This window comes from Colias croceus, chromosome 5 (assembly GCF_905220415.1).
Source record: "Colias croceus chromosome 5, ilColCroc2.1".
NCBI lineage: Eukaryota > Metazoa > Arthropoda > Insecta > Lepidoptera > Pieridae > Colias > Colias croceus.
Genome location: NC_059541.1, coordinates 8,846,976 through 8,862,372, shown reverse-complemented (window position 1 = coordinate 8,862,372; position 15,397 = coordinate 8,846,976). Strand labels below are relative to the sequence as shown.

General features: G+C 35.0%; 2 protein-coding genes across 4 annotated transcripts; one reads left to right on the top strand and one right to left on the bottom strand.

Moving 5' to 3' along the window:
* Positions 1-1,297: 1,297 nt before the first annotated feature.
* LOC123692176 lies at positions 1,298-3,281 on the bottom strand. Its single transcript, XM_045636879.1, has 4 exons — positions 2,978-3,281; positions 2,732-2,870; positions 2,358-2,646; positions 1,298-1,380 (listed from the first exon to the last, which is right to left on the bottom strand). The coding sequence occupies exons 1-4, from the start codon at positions 3,109-3,111 to the stop codon at positions 1,304-1,306; spliced, it is 639 nt and encodes a 212-aa protein (XP_045492835.1). The 5' UTR covers positions 3,112-3,281; the 3' UTR covers positions 1,298-1,303.
* Positions 3,282-3,723: 442 nt separating this feature from the next.
* LOC123692174 lies at positions 3,724-15,374 on the top strand. Of its 3 annotated transcripts, none has more exons than XM_045636874.1 (17): positions 3,724-4,099; positions 7,055-7,202; positions 7,592-7,697; positions 8,323-8,381; positions 9,946-10,157; positions 10,803-10,901; positions 11,063-11,167; positions 11,251-11,329; positions 11,500-11,717; positions 12,042-12,276; positions 12,498-12,599; positions 12,675-12,815; positions 12,901-13,227; positions 13,299-13,412; positions 13,641-13,793; positions 14,202-14,386; positions 14,803-15,374. In XM_045636874.1, the coding sequence occupies exons 1-17, from the start codon at positions 3,864-3,866 to the stop codon at positions 14,942-14,944; spliced, it is 2,661 nt and encodes an 886-aa protein (XP_045492830.1). In that variant the 5' UTR covers positions 3,724-3,863; the 3' UTR covers positions 14,945-15,374. The 3 variants fall into 3 exon arrangements, with proteins under 3 accessions (XP_045492830.1, XP_045492832.1, XP_045492831.1); XM_045636875.1 differs by lacking the exon at positions 3,724-4,099 and adding an exon at positions 6,486-6,796 and having other exon boundaries at positions 14,803-15,373; XM_045636876.1 differs by lacking the exons at positions 14,202-14,386; positions 14,803-15,374 and having other exon boundaries at positions 13,630-13,789.
* The last annotated feature ends 23 nt before the right edge of the window (positions 15,375-15,397 follow it).

Sequence of the window (15,397 nt, the reverse complement as noted above, 5' to 3'; positions counted from 1 at the left end):
ATACCATCGGTAAGTCTTATTTTAATTTTTTTTAAATATATTTTATGTTACAACTTCGCTTGTCGTAATTTGTCAAAAATTTATAAAAAATATTAAGTCAAAATGAACCTTAATCCATAAGAAATAAGTACTAATATAGATTGAACAGCAAACAAGACTTTCTGGAATATTATTGAAATAAACAAACGAATGTCGGATTAGTGATGCATGTGGCGCATATCGACAGTATCGATACTTTAGAAAAGACAAACATTTCAAATATTAAATTTTATTCTATTTTTACTTAGCTTTCATTTGTCCTATTTATTTATAGATTTTCGAAAGAGCCTAATTTAAAAGAGAAATGGATAATAAATGCAACGTGACGAGTTAACTGGATGCCGAACAGCAATAAGCAGTCTAACAAAGGCCACCGATACATCAAACCTACGGCAGTTCCAAGATTTAAAATAATGCATATTTTCTGTTTGTTTTGTAAATATAGATTTATACTATTCTATTCCGTTTTTTATTTAAATATAACAATATGAAAAGACGTACTTAGTAGTAATAAACATACTCCAAAATGTGACACATTATCCTATACTCATATAATAGAAAGAAAAAAAAAATGCACAAAAATATATTTATTTGTGAATTATCGATAACAAGGCTGACATCCCTTAGAGCATAGCATCAGGTTAATGTCAAGTTAATGTCATTAATTTAGAGTGACACAAATTTCAACCTTATCTTTATGTGTAGAGGTTCAAAGTTATATGTATTGAAAACCAACGCCATCTGTTGTGGAATAGCTGAATGTTTTCGAATTTGGAATTTCTGAGCAAAGAGAAACAAAACAGCTAATATACCTAGGGATGTTATACTAAAATAAACCGTAACTTGGTTCGTTAGGGTACATATTGAAATGCTGAATTTATAACCTAAGTCAGTTTTTACTCAAATTAAGCTGTCCAATCAAAGGCATAGTTTACTTGTAGTGTACTGTATAACTATCGGTTTAAATGTGTGGGTTTGGCGACACTGGTTTTCATACAAATGATGACATTATAGCACTTCTATTATGTTTTTACTGTTCTGTGATCACTTGCTACTAACTTGCTACATATGAGCATAATATTATTCAAAATTAGGCTAAGGCCGGCGGACTATGGTTTTTTCCCGCGAGCGCTTATCTGCTAATTCAAAACCGCTCTAGTGTGCATCTACTGAACTGGCGAAAAAAATAGGTACTTACAATAGAATAAAACAATTAATATTAAATAATGGGAATGTATTTATAAATAAAAATACACACTAGTTATTAAAAAATGTTTATTTTAGGCATGGGGAGTAACTTTTTAGATTGTACTTTGCGAATAACGTTGTACTGCAATTTACCTGAAAACAATTTATTTTTAAACTATAATTTAAACGAAATAATAACGCATCGATTTTTTGTACCTAGATCAATAATAATTATTGTAGATAATGCATGCCAATGTTGTCTAGGTATATTATGTACATAATATTTTCAAAATACAGGGTGTCCCAAAAAGTAGTGATGAACGGAAGCTGGTAGATAGAGGAGCTAGAGGGCTATCCGAATCACCCCCATGTATGTTATGCGATTTTTCGTATTTTCGGCATTACTGCTGACTGCCACAATTTGGAAGGAAAGCCAAACGGAAAACTTTTTTTATGTGATTTTATTTTTTTACGGGCCCTTGAAGTGGTGAACATACTGGGTAATTTTATCTTTCTTGACATTTAATTCTTTTTTTTATTTCATTCAAAGATCTAACGATAGTAAATGTTACCATACTGAAATGGCCTATCTTTCAGCTTAGCAAACAAAAAAAAATCCAAACATCTAGCGCAATAATTGAAGTCACCATGAGTGAAAATATCATCGTACTCGGCGATAGGTGAAAAATTGAAAAAAAACTTCATAACTCCGAAAATACGAAAAATCGCATAACATACATGGGGGTGATTCGGATAGCCCTCTAGGTCCTCTACCTCGCAGCTTCAGTTCATCACTATTTTGTGGGACACCCTGTATAAAAAAACAGTTTGTGTAAATTAGCACTTTCACATCGAACAATTTACACAAACTGTTTTTTTATTTATTTATGAAACCGTTGATGTAGATAAAAATTTAGCGTTTTCTACGAATTTCCATCGACTTTTACAGCTGCCACCAATTTTGCTGTACAAAAAGTGATTTTTACTCTCATTATAAAGAAGCTGCATGACCACCATTATTGCTTTGTGATGACCACCTCATAATAAATAAATTTATTAATTTATGAAGTTTTGAATAACCAGTAGGTTTTTCGTAACAAAAAACAAAAGAAATTGGCCATATCAGTTACCTCCATATATGAGATCAGATGATCTATTATTTTTGCTAACTTCTTTCTTTACAATTCTAGAACTTTTTCTCGTCCCGTTTCTATTACTATCATTTCTAGATGCTGTCGTCACATTCAATGATGTCTGGCTAAACATGATAGGGGAGAGGTTTCTTGATATTTTTGCGTTTAAATCATAAATTTTTTCAAACGCTGTTGCCATGATCTGTGCACGAACAAACATATTTCTGGATCTTAAAAGTTTACGTTTTCTCTTCCCCTTAATTACATTTTTACCAGCTTCCGCCATCTAAAATATTTGTTTTGGTAGTTAACTATGATAAAAAAACAACAAAACAAACAACAATTCTCTATATTATAACAAATTCACATGCCTGCTGATAATACAAGTCGTTCGCATCCTGTTGATCGCAAAAATCTAACAACTTATTGCAAACAGTTCTGAGATTCTTCAGGCGTCGCTTTTTTTTCTTGCCCACCATACATTGGTTAACTTCGGGTAGTCTTGCTGTTCTGGAATTATTTGTGATAAATCAAGTAACTTTATCGTTTATTTCGATAGTATTCTTTCGTTTCGTTTTCTAGGAATGTAGGTATGTAGTATATTATAGACAACGTACTTTATAACTTTTGGTTTGCCTGAAGTATCAGCACCTTCTTTGTTATCATCCAGATTCATAGCAGTGTACCAGATATCTTTGAATAGTTTTCGGCGCTCTGCAAAGCTTTCATCTTCTGTTATGGTGGGCTCCATTTTGGTGATTACTGCATTAGAAGGAAGGTTACGTGGGTAATCACATGTTTGTTGCTTTTAAATCATTTCATAAAGTTTGATATTTTAATCATTTTGAACAACGATTTTGAAGAAGCTAGTCTTTGTCACATTGAAATTCATTATGTCAAATAGGTATTACACACAGGTATTACATCAAATTTGCATCAAATAGGTCAAGATAGGTAGTACCAAGAAGCTTATATCTAATACCTACACTAAAAGCTTCTTGGGTAGTATAGGTACGTACCCACTGACCTCTATGAGTATAGTTATAGAGGTCAGTGTACTGTTGAATCAAAAAGATATTTCAACTCTTTTGCACTGGTATTAAAACCAAAATACCTGTAAATACTTATTAATACACTAATATATTCTTATAATATAGAAATTATACAAACTCTAAGTACAAACTCAAACACAATTTTTTTTTTTTACTTTTGCGTGTGTATGAAAAATCCGATCCATATTTAAAAATACTATACTTATAATGTATCAGGGAGGTTAATAAAAATTCACGATAGCATACGAAGAACAAGCAACAGGTTGATGTTAGCATGCGAAACGTTTATTCTGCCTCAGTAAACTGTTGGCCTTCCAACATATAACCACCCCTTGAAAAGCACTCCGAATTCAAGACTATTTCGTTCCCTTAAATAAATAATATATCACAATATTTAGTACATACTAATACATATTATAAACAATATTTGATACATATTTGAAATGATAAAATGTCTGAAAAATACGATTCTAATGCTTTATGGGTTGCCCTTAGTGAGTATGGAGAAGGCAATCTGTTTAATGTATATCCAAAGCTTCTTGCTGAGTTGCTTATGCAGGAAGATGCTGCGAGATTGGAAGGGGATACCAGTGAGGCCGAGAGGCTGGTGCTGCCCAGTGATAAGGAATGGAGACTGACACAGTACTTCAACCTTGTAGCAATGCAAAAGACATTGGACGATGAGGAGTGAGTATTATAATTATGTACATAGATGTTCGCACTTGGTTCGCACTTTTGGAAAAATTGTAATATAGGGGTCACGCGAAGCGGACACAGATTTCAGGGTCAGGTTTCAGATTTCGGTTATATTTTAATATGTTACACCTGTATATATCCTCGGTATGTATACGAAAATTTTTTACATTTAGAAGCTTAGTTTTCAAAATACAGGTCTTTGAAGATGTCAGTAAGATGGAGGACTTTGAATGTAATTATCAGTTCAAGAAAAGTAATTTTTAAATAAATTGATGACTGAATAATAGACCCCATTAAATAAACTTTTTATCCTCATATTTCGAATTTCGCATTTATATTTATATTCCTTAGAAAAATAAAAAAATATTTTTCTTTGTAATTTTTTACAAACTTTGCGTATTTTTAATTTTTTTTAAATCATTAAATAAATGGCTTATATTATGCTTAAGCTTCATGCAAAGTTGTAGAGTGGTCATCGCAGTAGTTTAGAAGCTATATGTATTATAATGGCGAAGCGCGGCAATATTCCCATACTAGCGCCTATATAGAATATAGATAATCATCAGACACAATAATTAATCACAATCATTTTTCCAAGGAATTGTAGGTGTAGCAATATTTTTGGCCTGGCTGTTGTTGACTTTTCATTTTTTCTCTGAATTTTACCATTAATATACGTTCTTTCATGATTTCGCGAGCAAATGAATAAGCAATATACAAATATTCCGTTACAAACATAATTACAGTATCATGTGTGTTAAACACATTAATTTCCATTTGCCTTATTTGATGAGACTTCTACGCTAATTGTATCGATGGCCATGACCTTCATAGATCTTCCACCCTCATGCGTGTTTTTCACAGTGACTCTTTTACATAAACATTCATGGCTCGATTTTTAATTAATTCTCAAGAATATAGGATGACCACATCGACGCAAGGCAACATCATTTTTTACCAAAATGGAGAAATGATCCACATTTTATACACTAAAGCACTTCATTTCGGATTTCTATATTAGGCAAGATTCCTAGTCGTAAGCCTAGTCGGTTGATTTTCGCCACCACTGCGCGCTTTTAATCAGTTTAGACCCATAAGCTAATAAGATTTCATATATTATTTCCTATTTATGCATTCTATATGTAACTAGTTAGTTACGTTAGTTTAAATATAATCAATTAGGTATATCTAAAATTATGTGAGAACTGAGAACCTTAGAGCAAAATGGTCCCTTCCTATCCGCCCTGTATGCACAGAATAAACGCAACAAATGGGTCATAATGTTATCTCGAAGGCCTATCGTTTGGGGGTGCCTGTATCAGTGTACATTGCATAATACGACCATGTTCCTAAAATATAACCTTATGCAATTCGCATGTATAGTACCCATATAGTTAAACAAAACAGGCGATGATTGCAATCGCTACATCGCGATCGTTCACTTTCTATTTTCTATTCCGTAGGTTACACGAACATATAAATACATATAATATCTAGAAGAGCTTTCGAACTGTACATAATATCTAACATATAAAAATCTCTATCATTGTGCCGTATAAAGATTGTTGAAATCACAGTTGAAAATTAAAATATATTTGTAAGTATATTTACATTTTAACATATACCCGGCGCGGCCTAAGATGATCCCTATGACACTGACAGTTATTCTCAAGAGACAAACTTGTAATGGCGTCACCATTAAATTAGAAACGTATTGGAGGCGTCTAAAAATGGCATTTATTAATTTTTACGTAGCTTTATGCCATTACAATGATATTCCGTTGGCATTATAACAATTCTTAACATTTACGAGAAATTATAACAATCTGACTTTACGTTTACGTCCTTCAAAACTTACATCGTTGGCATTTATCGACTAGTGCGGAAAGTATCGATAAACAAATTTCGATAATGGAAACGAGTTCACATTTTTTCCATGCTTAAGCTATAGTTCATTCACTATTGAATGGAACAGAAGATCGCAGCATAATTATTTAATTAATTTCCGTTCGCGTTAATTTACTTACCTATGATAATATAAGTTTTAGAAAAATTAAATGGGGGATTCCATTTTCATGATAAAATAATATACACTGTGTTAAACGGGTTAAAAATTACGAGAAAATGATAAGGTGCATTTTTATGTTTTGGAAAACTTTCGTTTTACTTACCGTTTCGTTTACATAATAGACGTTAAAAATTCATTTTATAATATTTGTAAAAACATGTTTACCGACGTGGCGAATGCAAACCACGCCTTTGCCTATAAAATAGTAAAGTATCGACACGATCCATCATACGAGCAATCACTAAGACGAACTGTCATAGGGATCATCTTAGGCCGCGCCGGGTATAGTATGAACTATGAATACAGAGATCCAACCTCCTTCTGACATAGTGAATATCGTATTATAAATAAAAACATAAAATAACATCACTTTGACACCATGACTTGATAAAACTTTTGCATCTAAAAATATTAATTGTCTTGTAACTACATAGGTACCGATTGTTTTAATACTCGTGCTTTTACGATTACAAAATAACAAACCTAAAAAAAGTTATTCGAGTGTTCGTTAAAAATGATTTAATTAATTTTAAATTTAAGTTGATGTTTTGAAAATGGAAAATTATGAACACCAATTAATAGAAAATGATTGTTCATGAACGAGCAGGAGATCATTTCAAGTAAGAATGCAAGTAAAAACATACATTTTAACATTCACCCACTTCTTGTGATTTTTGAATAGATTCTAAAAGCACAAATACATAATATCTACCTACGGTACAGGGCAGCTTTCTCCTAACAATTACGTAATTTTAAATAGAAGCTGTTTTACCTAATGCACAATTAGCTGCGTAATAATTTGAGTTTTGAAGTCGATCTTTGTATCCCTCATTTGTTGAATTTGGAGGTAAACTGAAAGTTGTTATATATTTTAACAGGCTTGAAAATGCTGATAAAAGTAAAACTACTGAAGAAGTACCAGAAGAATGGGCGCCATGGAACTTGGTGATAGCCACCAAGAATCCCAACGCGCCTCCACCAGTTGCCATCAAGACTGCTCCTGGTCCGGCGTGGGATATAGGCCAGGTTTATTCATTAATAACTAAGCCCCCGGAATCACAGACACAATTATAGAAAATCTATTGTGTCGTGGTCGGATCGGGCCGCTCGGGGCTCAATGGGTTAAATTTTAACATGGAAACTTTTTGTTTGCCATGGAAAGTAAAAGGGAAGGTACGGATGCCAATACAAGAGGTGATATACCTACATAATGTGGCCCAAGTGGAAATCGGCATCGAAAATAAAATTGTTATTAAAGCAGGCACATAATCTAATTAACTATTTGTAAAAAACGACCATTAATTATTTTGGGAAACACAGTGGTAAAACAAGGAGACAAAACATTGCATTTACAAAGTTAATATCTTATTGTATTTCGAATTATTATTATTTATTAACAGCTTTGGTTGGTCTAGGTTCTGAAAGCTGCGCGGATTTTATGTAAACCTCCATTGGGAGTGCAGTTTGGCGACGAACAGGAAATGAGATGTGTTTACTCACTCATTTATGATGTATTTCGATGTAAGTATTGTTTAGTTTACTAATTAATTCCTTAATCCTTTAAGAGCTAAAAATCATAGCAATAAATAATGATGAAAAATGGTGAAGGTTTACTAATAAATCGTCTTTATTAAATCCGTTCACATTTTTCTGGAAAGCTCTGAATATTTTTCGTGTTTTTTCGAGCCCATAAAAAGTGTAAATTTTTATCGCTTTCCGTGACTGCTATTCTATCGTAAATCACTAAACACAGTCGTGGCTCGTAAATGTATCTCATGTATCCAAATACGGTTATAAAATGCCCGAAAATGTGTGACTCGAAAATGCCATCAGCTATTCCAAAGTAACGGAGTGTCACGAAGGTATTAAAGTTGGCGCGTGGATTACCATAGTTGTAAATTACTAAACGCCCCATTTAAAACTAGTTTACAGAAGCTTATTCGTAACTGAACAACTTTTATTATAATGAAGATATGTTAACGAAATTATATCACGCCATTAATGATACGGCTAATTGGATTCCTTTATTTGTGTTTGAATGCGTCGTAAAAATAACGGCTCTTTTAAATTACAATGTAATGTTATTTAAACACCTGCCATTGACCATTTATTTAAGTTCAATCAATAATAAAGATAATCTCCTCAGATAAAACAATATTAGACCAAGCGATCGACGATGTGGATTTCTTTGGAGACTACCCTCAGGTAAGTAAATAAAACGACGTGTGGCACTCGGGGACTGCCACGGTAAAGCTATTGCATGCAATGCCTTCAAGCCACACCTCCGCCCGTCGGAGTGGAGAGCGTGAGGTTTTTCCGTTACGGAATTTCTCGATTCGGTCCCCGCGCTCAAGGCCCGCGATAGAAGCTATGCAATAGCTTAAAAAGTTGGACCACTGCGCTCGCACATTTGAAATCATTAGTATACTCTATATTAGTTATATTTAGCAAGCTTTAATTAACTTCACCTGTACCTATGATTGTTTGTAACTACCTAAGTTGAAAACGACTTATTTATGCTAGAGTTTGACCCACCGTAAACAGACAGATTTAAAACTCAAACTTTGAATACTTATCAAGGATCGATATCTTTAGTTTATCTTCTTGAAGCTATCATTGATTTTCAGCTTTTTTATTGCTTTGTTTTATTTATTTCTCTTTTAAAGTCTTCATTCTATATTCTATAGTTTTACGTATGATTAACCAGTCTTTTATCTCTGAATAATAAAATAAACATTAACGCATTGATTAAAGAAGTCTCTTAGCTGGTGGTAGCTAAATATGCGATGCATGTATGCATGCCGTATATTAAGTACTTTTATATCGCAATTACAAATTGCATGCACGTCAGCAATAAATCACAAAATTCTACTTTATTGTAATGAACCTGCTTGTATAATAGCTACCTATCTTATATCTACTTAGGAATTAGGATTTTATATTTGAACTAGCAAAGTAGGAGGGTTGAACGATTATCTAGTAGGTACATAAAGGGCTTTTATTAAAGCGACACCACAGATTCTGCGGCACAAAAAAAAACAGATATTTGACAAATAATCTCTTAGTTAATACTTTTCTAGCCCTTTGCTTTTTGATAGGTTCGTGTCTAAAAAATTCAGGACAGATAAGTACCTAGGTACTAAGACAATAAAATCATACTTTTTATACTCTTGACCTTGCCTTTATTGAATGCCAGGTACCAAGGTTGCCATCAATATCGTTACTGTAATAACTTTCCGTTAAGGCAGGTTCGACAAGATGTTAAAAAAGTATACCTCATCTAACTCGCATTATATCGATGTCGTGACTCCAACTATTACTTTTTCAAACGTTGAGGACGCTCACGAAAATGAGTTTTGTATTTATGGCCGTTTATTTACGTCGAAAAAGTATCGATGTTGGTGCTTTACGGATGAGATAAGTGGGCTCGATTAATAGTATCGCGAGGATTCGTGTTAGAACGCTAGTTCAAGATTGATTGAATAACGCGCCCCACTTAGTTGGAAGTGGAGCGTCTGTAATTATGAATGTCACGAAAACTGTTTACATTTTCACGTTTTTATTTTCATAGCTTATGTGGCATAATATGTCCCTAACTTATACCAACCTGCTTATTTGTTTGATTATATTCATATTTTCTTCAATCCAAGAGCCATGATTACAAATAAACCAACGAGAAAATAGAAATATATCAAGCTACTTTTATAGCAACGGTCATCTGACAAAACATTTTGGAATTTAAATATTTCTATTCTAATCTGGATTCCAGTTTGCAGAACATAGACACACAACATGGCTCTTCCTTATGGAACTAGCCAGACGAAGATGGGTTGCACGTCCGCGTGGTGAGATAGAACGGGCGACGAAACTTTTGAAAGAAGCTGGTTCTCCTTTCATAGACGTGGAGAATGCGATCTGGGATGAAAGGGTGCATTTTGCCGCTGCTATTGCTAGGATTCGGATAAAGAATAAAGCTTTTTCGTAAGTGATTATTTTGTCTCAATATATACATACACTTAATCAGAAGTAACATGCTCTTTTAAATAAACTGTAGCATTGAATATCTTTTTATCAAACACTCTTAATGATTTGCAATTTTCCTGTAACTCCAGTTTTTGTCAAAATGTAAACTTAAAATTATTTTTCTTGTTGATGGGTCACAAATCTTACTTTTACCCATTTATACTGCAAAACAAATTAATTTTCAGAAACTTTTAGATGGAATGTTTAAAAAACAGTGTAAATATTTGTAGAAGAAAAAAATATTGGCAGCATTTCAACAGGTTTTGACTTTGGAACACTCGAACCATGCTGTTTCTAATTAGTTGTCCAGACTGAAAATGCTCGGAAATCAGACTTCACTTATAGTTGTTTAATTTTATTCATTTAAGCTAACGTTTGATTAAAATTAAGCAATTTATTATAAAACTAGATAAACGGGTGTTCTATTACATATGAAATAATGCTTAATCTCTAATACGTTAATACACAAAAGTAAAAAAAAATTGATGACTACTTCATCGTGTTACGTGTTTCTAATTAAACGTCCACCACTGTATAAGTTCAAAATTAGCAGAGATGTAGAAACAATCTAAACAATACTCGAGTTTTGTTCTTCTTGGACAGACTATCGGATCTTCTCCCGCCACATTTGCGAGAAGAGAAAATATCAGCATGTGTCAATAAGGATACAGTCACCGGATGGGTAAACACATTTAAAGCAAAGTAAGTAACGTAGACTACTAAAGTAGACACCTCTGTACTCTACACGATTTTCTTTCGCCGCTAGAAATTCAAAGGAGAAGATAAAAACAAACCAAATATGTTAAATGGTCGTGTTAAAGGAATGAACTTAATTCATTAAAACATTTTATTGGAATTTCCAGAAAAGTCGCATTGCTTGTCAAGAAGCTACAAACATTGGGATATTCCTATAGTAATTCGCGTCAATTGTGTGCAGGAGAGTACAGATTTGATCGAGTATGTCCTAGGTAATAAAACGATCCTTGTAAATTTGTCTTGGATACAAAATATAAAAAAACGTAAATATTATATAACTCGATAACTTTTCCAGATTTATAACATTACGCCCACCCGAAAACATAAGCATCGGCCAGTTAGACTTGGTAAAAGAAGGAGTAATAGTATTACAGGTATGATTAAACCAACACATCGAATTTAGAAATTGGTTTTCAAGTGTAACATAAAATAAACTCGTAAGAGTTTTCTATTTTCAATATGTGGGCCAAATAAAAAGATTAGGAAATAAACAATTCATAGCCTTATGAAACCCTACTATAAAAATATCATACTTGATGTACAGGAGAGAGAATTCTGCGAAGGTGCATCCACACTGTGCCGTGCATTGCGTGCCAATTCACTCCGCGGCGTAGTAGCACAAACACACGCGTCCTCGCCCCGCTGCTCCGCGTACTTGGCGGCGCAGTTGCGGGAATTAGCCGCCGTGCTGAAGGCACAGACGCCGGCCGCGCCTGTCACGCCCGAGCTGGGCAGGCTCGTGGTGTTTGGCGCTGGTGATAAGTGAGTTTATAGATGTGAAAATGTATGGGTATGATATTATCATTTATAATATAATGTACTTACATATTTCTTATTTCTTAAACTCTGCAGTGGCACACCAGATTTTACTAAAGCTACCTTCAGTAATAATTCATTCCTCAGAATGTAGACGTACATTTATTTCTGACCAAACTGTTATATTGAAAAACGCTTTATTACAATAGTTATGTAACTTTAGTAAGTTTATCAACCCGTTAACTAAAGAAAGTCAGTCAGTCACAACTCAGTATTCTGTATCGGAAATTTGGAATTCTACCGCAATGTTTCTTTTACCACACTTGTCAGAGTGGAGAGCTACGTGTGCGCACTTCGCGAGCTCGGCATAGATGCGTCAGAGGCTCCACACTCCGAGTCGCCCGTATGCGTGGTCGGCGACGCGGTGCACAGCGAGACGGCGGCGGTGGCCAGCGCGCTGGACGGCGTGGTGGCTGCACTGGCAACGCCGCCCAACTCGTACTCGGCTGTCACAGATCCTATCGATCTTGTGTGCGGACGTGGAGGAGATCTGGCTATGCTTGAGGTATAATGGAGCTGTGACAAATGACTATTAATCCCGAATTAAACAGCAAGCAAGGCTCAGCAAATATTATTTACATACCTACCATTCATAGTACTATTAATACTCGACAATTTCATGGAATAATTAATGACAATACATTAATTATTTAATTAGTTTATTATTTACCTATTATAACTACTTCAATTTAGGTTTTTCTATCACTACGAACTTTCATGTTCCAGGTTCTAACAGAATCTGAAATAGACTCGAAGGGAAAGCAACGTGTACAATCCATTCTAGAAGAACAGAAGAAGACACTCAAAACATTAATGTCTAAACCCCAGGTAAATATATGAAATGATTCTGTTGATGTTAAGTTGTGTGCTCAGGGCCAGTAACTAACTGTATTTACTATTCAGATTCAGTTAATCCTTTACGAGACCCACTCAGCGTTAGAAGCGGAAAATCAGGCGCAAGTGAACCGCGCCGTGGCCGAAGCGAACCGGCTTGCGAGGGAACGTCACGCATTGCTCAGGAAGAAACATAGAGATCATACACATGTAGGTGCAAGTTATTAACGAACTGCAAAGAGCTTTCTATGACTATTGTTAATAAATAATAACCGACATTGTAATCTAATTGCAGACACCAAAATCAAAAGAAGGTGCTGAAACGATGGTCACAGATTCCTGTACAACATTAGATCGCACTTCCCAATCGGATTTGGACAAAGTCGAACCGTCAGACACCACTTCATATGACCAGTCTCCCAAAAGGCCGATGTCCTCCCCACCGACCACTGCTAGAAACAGATCAGACAGCAGAGAGACGATTTTGAAGAAGCGGGCAGAAAGCGCAAATGTGGTTGGGTGCCGGCCAACGACCAATAGAGCTCGACCTATTCCGGAAATGGACGTTCCAGAAAATGATAATGTTCCCAGAGATCCTGATAAAGATAGTCCTGATGTTTATGTAAGAAATAAATGAAATATTAATAACGATATTGCTATTTTCTCAAACATAACATGCGAATGATTTTCCAGGTTCCAAGCTGTGATTTATTTGAAGTACAAACACTGCCTAATTTAGGAAACGGATTAGATATTAACTACATTTTAGATAGAGATGGATGCTACCTTGGCCTCATACAAAGAAAGGTAAGTATAGTTTCATTTCCTGTTATACTTAGATTTGATGAATAACATTACGTGTTGAAGCAATCTTACCTTTCGAAAAATCTTTCGTTACATTGTTTTTCCACTAAGGTTTTCCACCGGCAGTCAAATCTAGGGACCGACGTTATTTAAGTATGTCCAAAATCCAAATCTGTTCACTATAAAGTGCCGAGTATAGGACAAGTCACGTGAACACTAGGTGTCGCGCAGGAGATCACGCGGCTCGACGCTAAGTATATGATACGCGTCGCGGAGCAGCGCGGCCTCTTCGGGCAGAGCGCGCCGCAGCAGCCCGCGCGCAGGAAGAAAAACGAACCGGCCACTGTTACACCTAGACGAAGGAGACGCAAAACTAGTTTTGAGGTAACATGTACACTGTACAGTGGACCCATATTGTGTAAATCAAAAAGTTTAGATTTTCGAAGTTTTAGTTGATGCTACAAAATCAAGATAATAATATAAACTCTAAATTCTTACCAGAGTTCTACGTAATTATACATTTTTAGGGCCGATTTTACAACGTTGGGATTGTTAAATCTGACAGATACGCTTAAACATATCCGTCCAATAAAGTACACGTCTAACACAATAATTAACAAATGTCACCTGCAAAATTTCAAAAGGCAAACAATAATTGAAACACTTTTGAAATAGTTGTTTGTACATTTAACTACTACCGTTGGCACTAATTAACTCCCAACTTTTTACCAATGCAAATCCACCAGATCGCACTTTAAAAAACGTACAAATCTCTAACTACAATCAACACAGGTGGAACGCGTCGCGGCGCCAACATACGCGTCGTTATCGCGCTCGATGCGGCGCGGCAACGTCGCGGTCGACCCGCGCGCGTCGCCCTACAGCGAGGAGGAGCACGTGTGCTCGCGGCACGTGCGCAGGCACGCGGCCGCTGCTACGTATACCGCGACTGCGTGCACGTGTGACGCGAAGCATAGGTAATTATTTTATGAAAAACCTTTAGTTTTCTGATACTGAATTGGTAGATTGGGTCGCTCAAGTCGGTATGTATAATGTAGAATAAAAGTATGTGCGTGTTTCAAAGTATTGTATTCATAAGTAGTGATTGTTTGAGGAATTTTGTTAATTTTTTATTAGTTTAATGTACTTACTACCTCTACAGCTGAAGGAATTCAATACGTTAACATCTTGATGCAAAGTGAATATTAAACTTTTATATTAACCTTGGACATGTAGGTAAAAATTAAAATCTCTCATACCTTCAAGACAAGCTGCTATTCACGATTCTTGTAACTTTTGTAATGAGTGTTTGAATTCTTTTTCGTGAACCATTTATATAATTAACAAAAAATGTATTAAATCCAATTAACCATACAATTTTCCCTATTTCCAGACACTCCCAACCACGTCGTGCATCCGCAGACGCAGATCTCGCCACTGTAGTACGCCCCGCGTCACCACCATGTCGCCAACCTTTCCCTCTAGTTGTACACGACTTGCGACTCAAGAACATCGTGCATAAGATTTCTGTTTAGACTTTTTTTTCTTTTATCGAGACTGTAACGCGCGTGTATCCTTGTTCCATTTTTAAATCTTGACAGTTGTCTATGTCAATAGTATTGTCTATTGATGTAGACAACGTTATCAGGTGCGTCTTTGTGAAGGTTGAAAATTAGAATAGCACAAAAAAAATGTTGAATCAAGTCATCTCGATATGCAAGCTGAGGGTCTTTTAAAAAGTGCGTATTTTTCATAATACGCTTTCATTTTAGCGATTAATTCTACAAAAAAGCATAATGGAAATATAAAAAAATGCTTTATAGAATATTAACAACAATAATTATTATTTTACAAAATTCCCGAGCTTATTGCATATTTTTATTCTATTTATGTGTTTAATTTCATAATTTTGTTGTGCTCGTCGTTTTCTCGCGTGATTTTCAAAATTATACAAATAGGTTATTAAAATGGTAATAAGTTCCTATAAA

Coding starts and splice junctions, on each gene's coding strand:
- LOC123692176 (XM_045636879.1), bottom strand. CDS start 3,111: ATGGAGCCCACCATAACAGAAGATGAAAGCTTTGCAGAGCGCCGAAAA. Junction 2,647..2,731: donor ACGACTTGTATTATCAGCAG/GCATGTGAATTT, acceptor CAAATATTTTAG/ATGGCGGAAGCTGGTAAAAA. Junction 1,381..2,357: donor ATCTGATCTCATATATGGAG/GTAACTGATATG, acceptor AATTGTTTTCAG/GTAAATTGCAGTACAACGTT.
- LOC123692174 (XM_045636874.1), top strand. CDS start 3,864: ATGTCTGAAAAATACGATTCTAATGCTTTATGGGTTGCCCTTAGTGAG. Junction 13,228..13,298: donor AAGATAGTCCTGATGTTTAT/GTAAGAAATAAA, acceptor ATGATTTTCCAG/GTTCCAAGCTGTGATTTATT. Junction 13,413..13,640: donor TTGGCCTCATACAAAGAAAG/GTAAGTATAGTT, acceptor GGTGTCGCGCAG/GAGATCACGCGGCTCGACGC.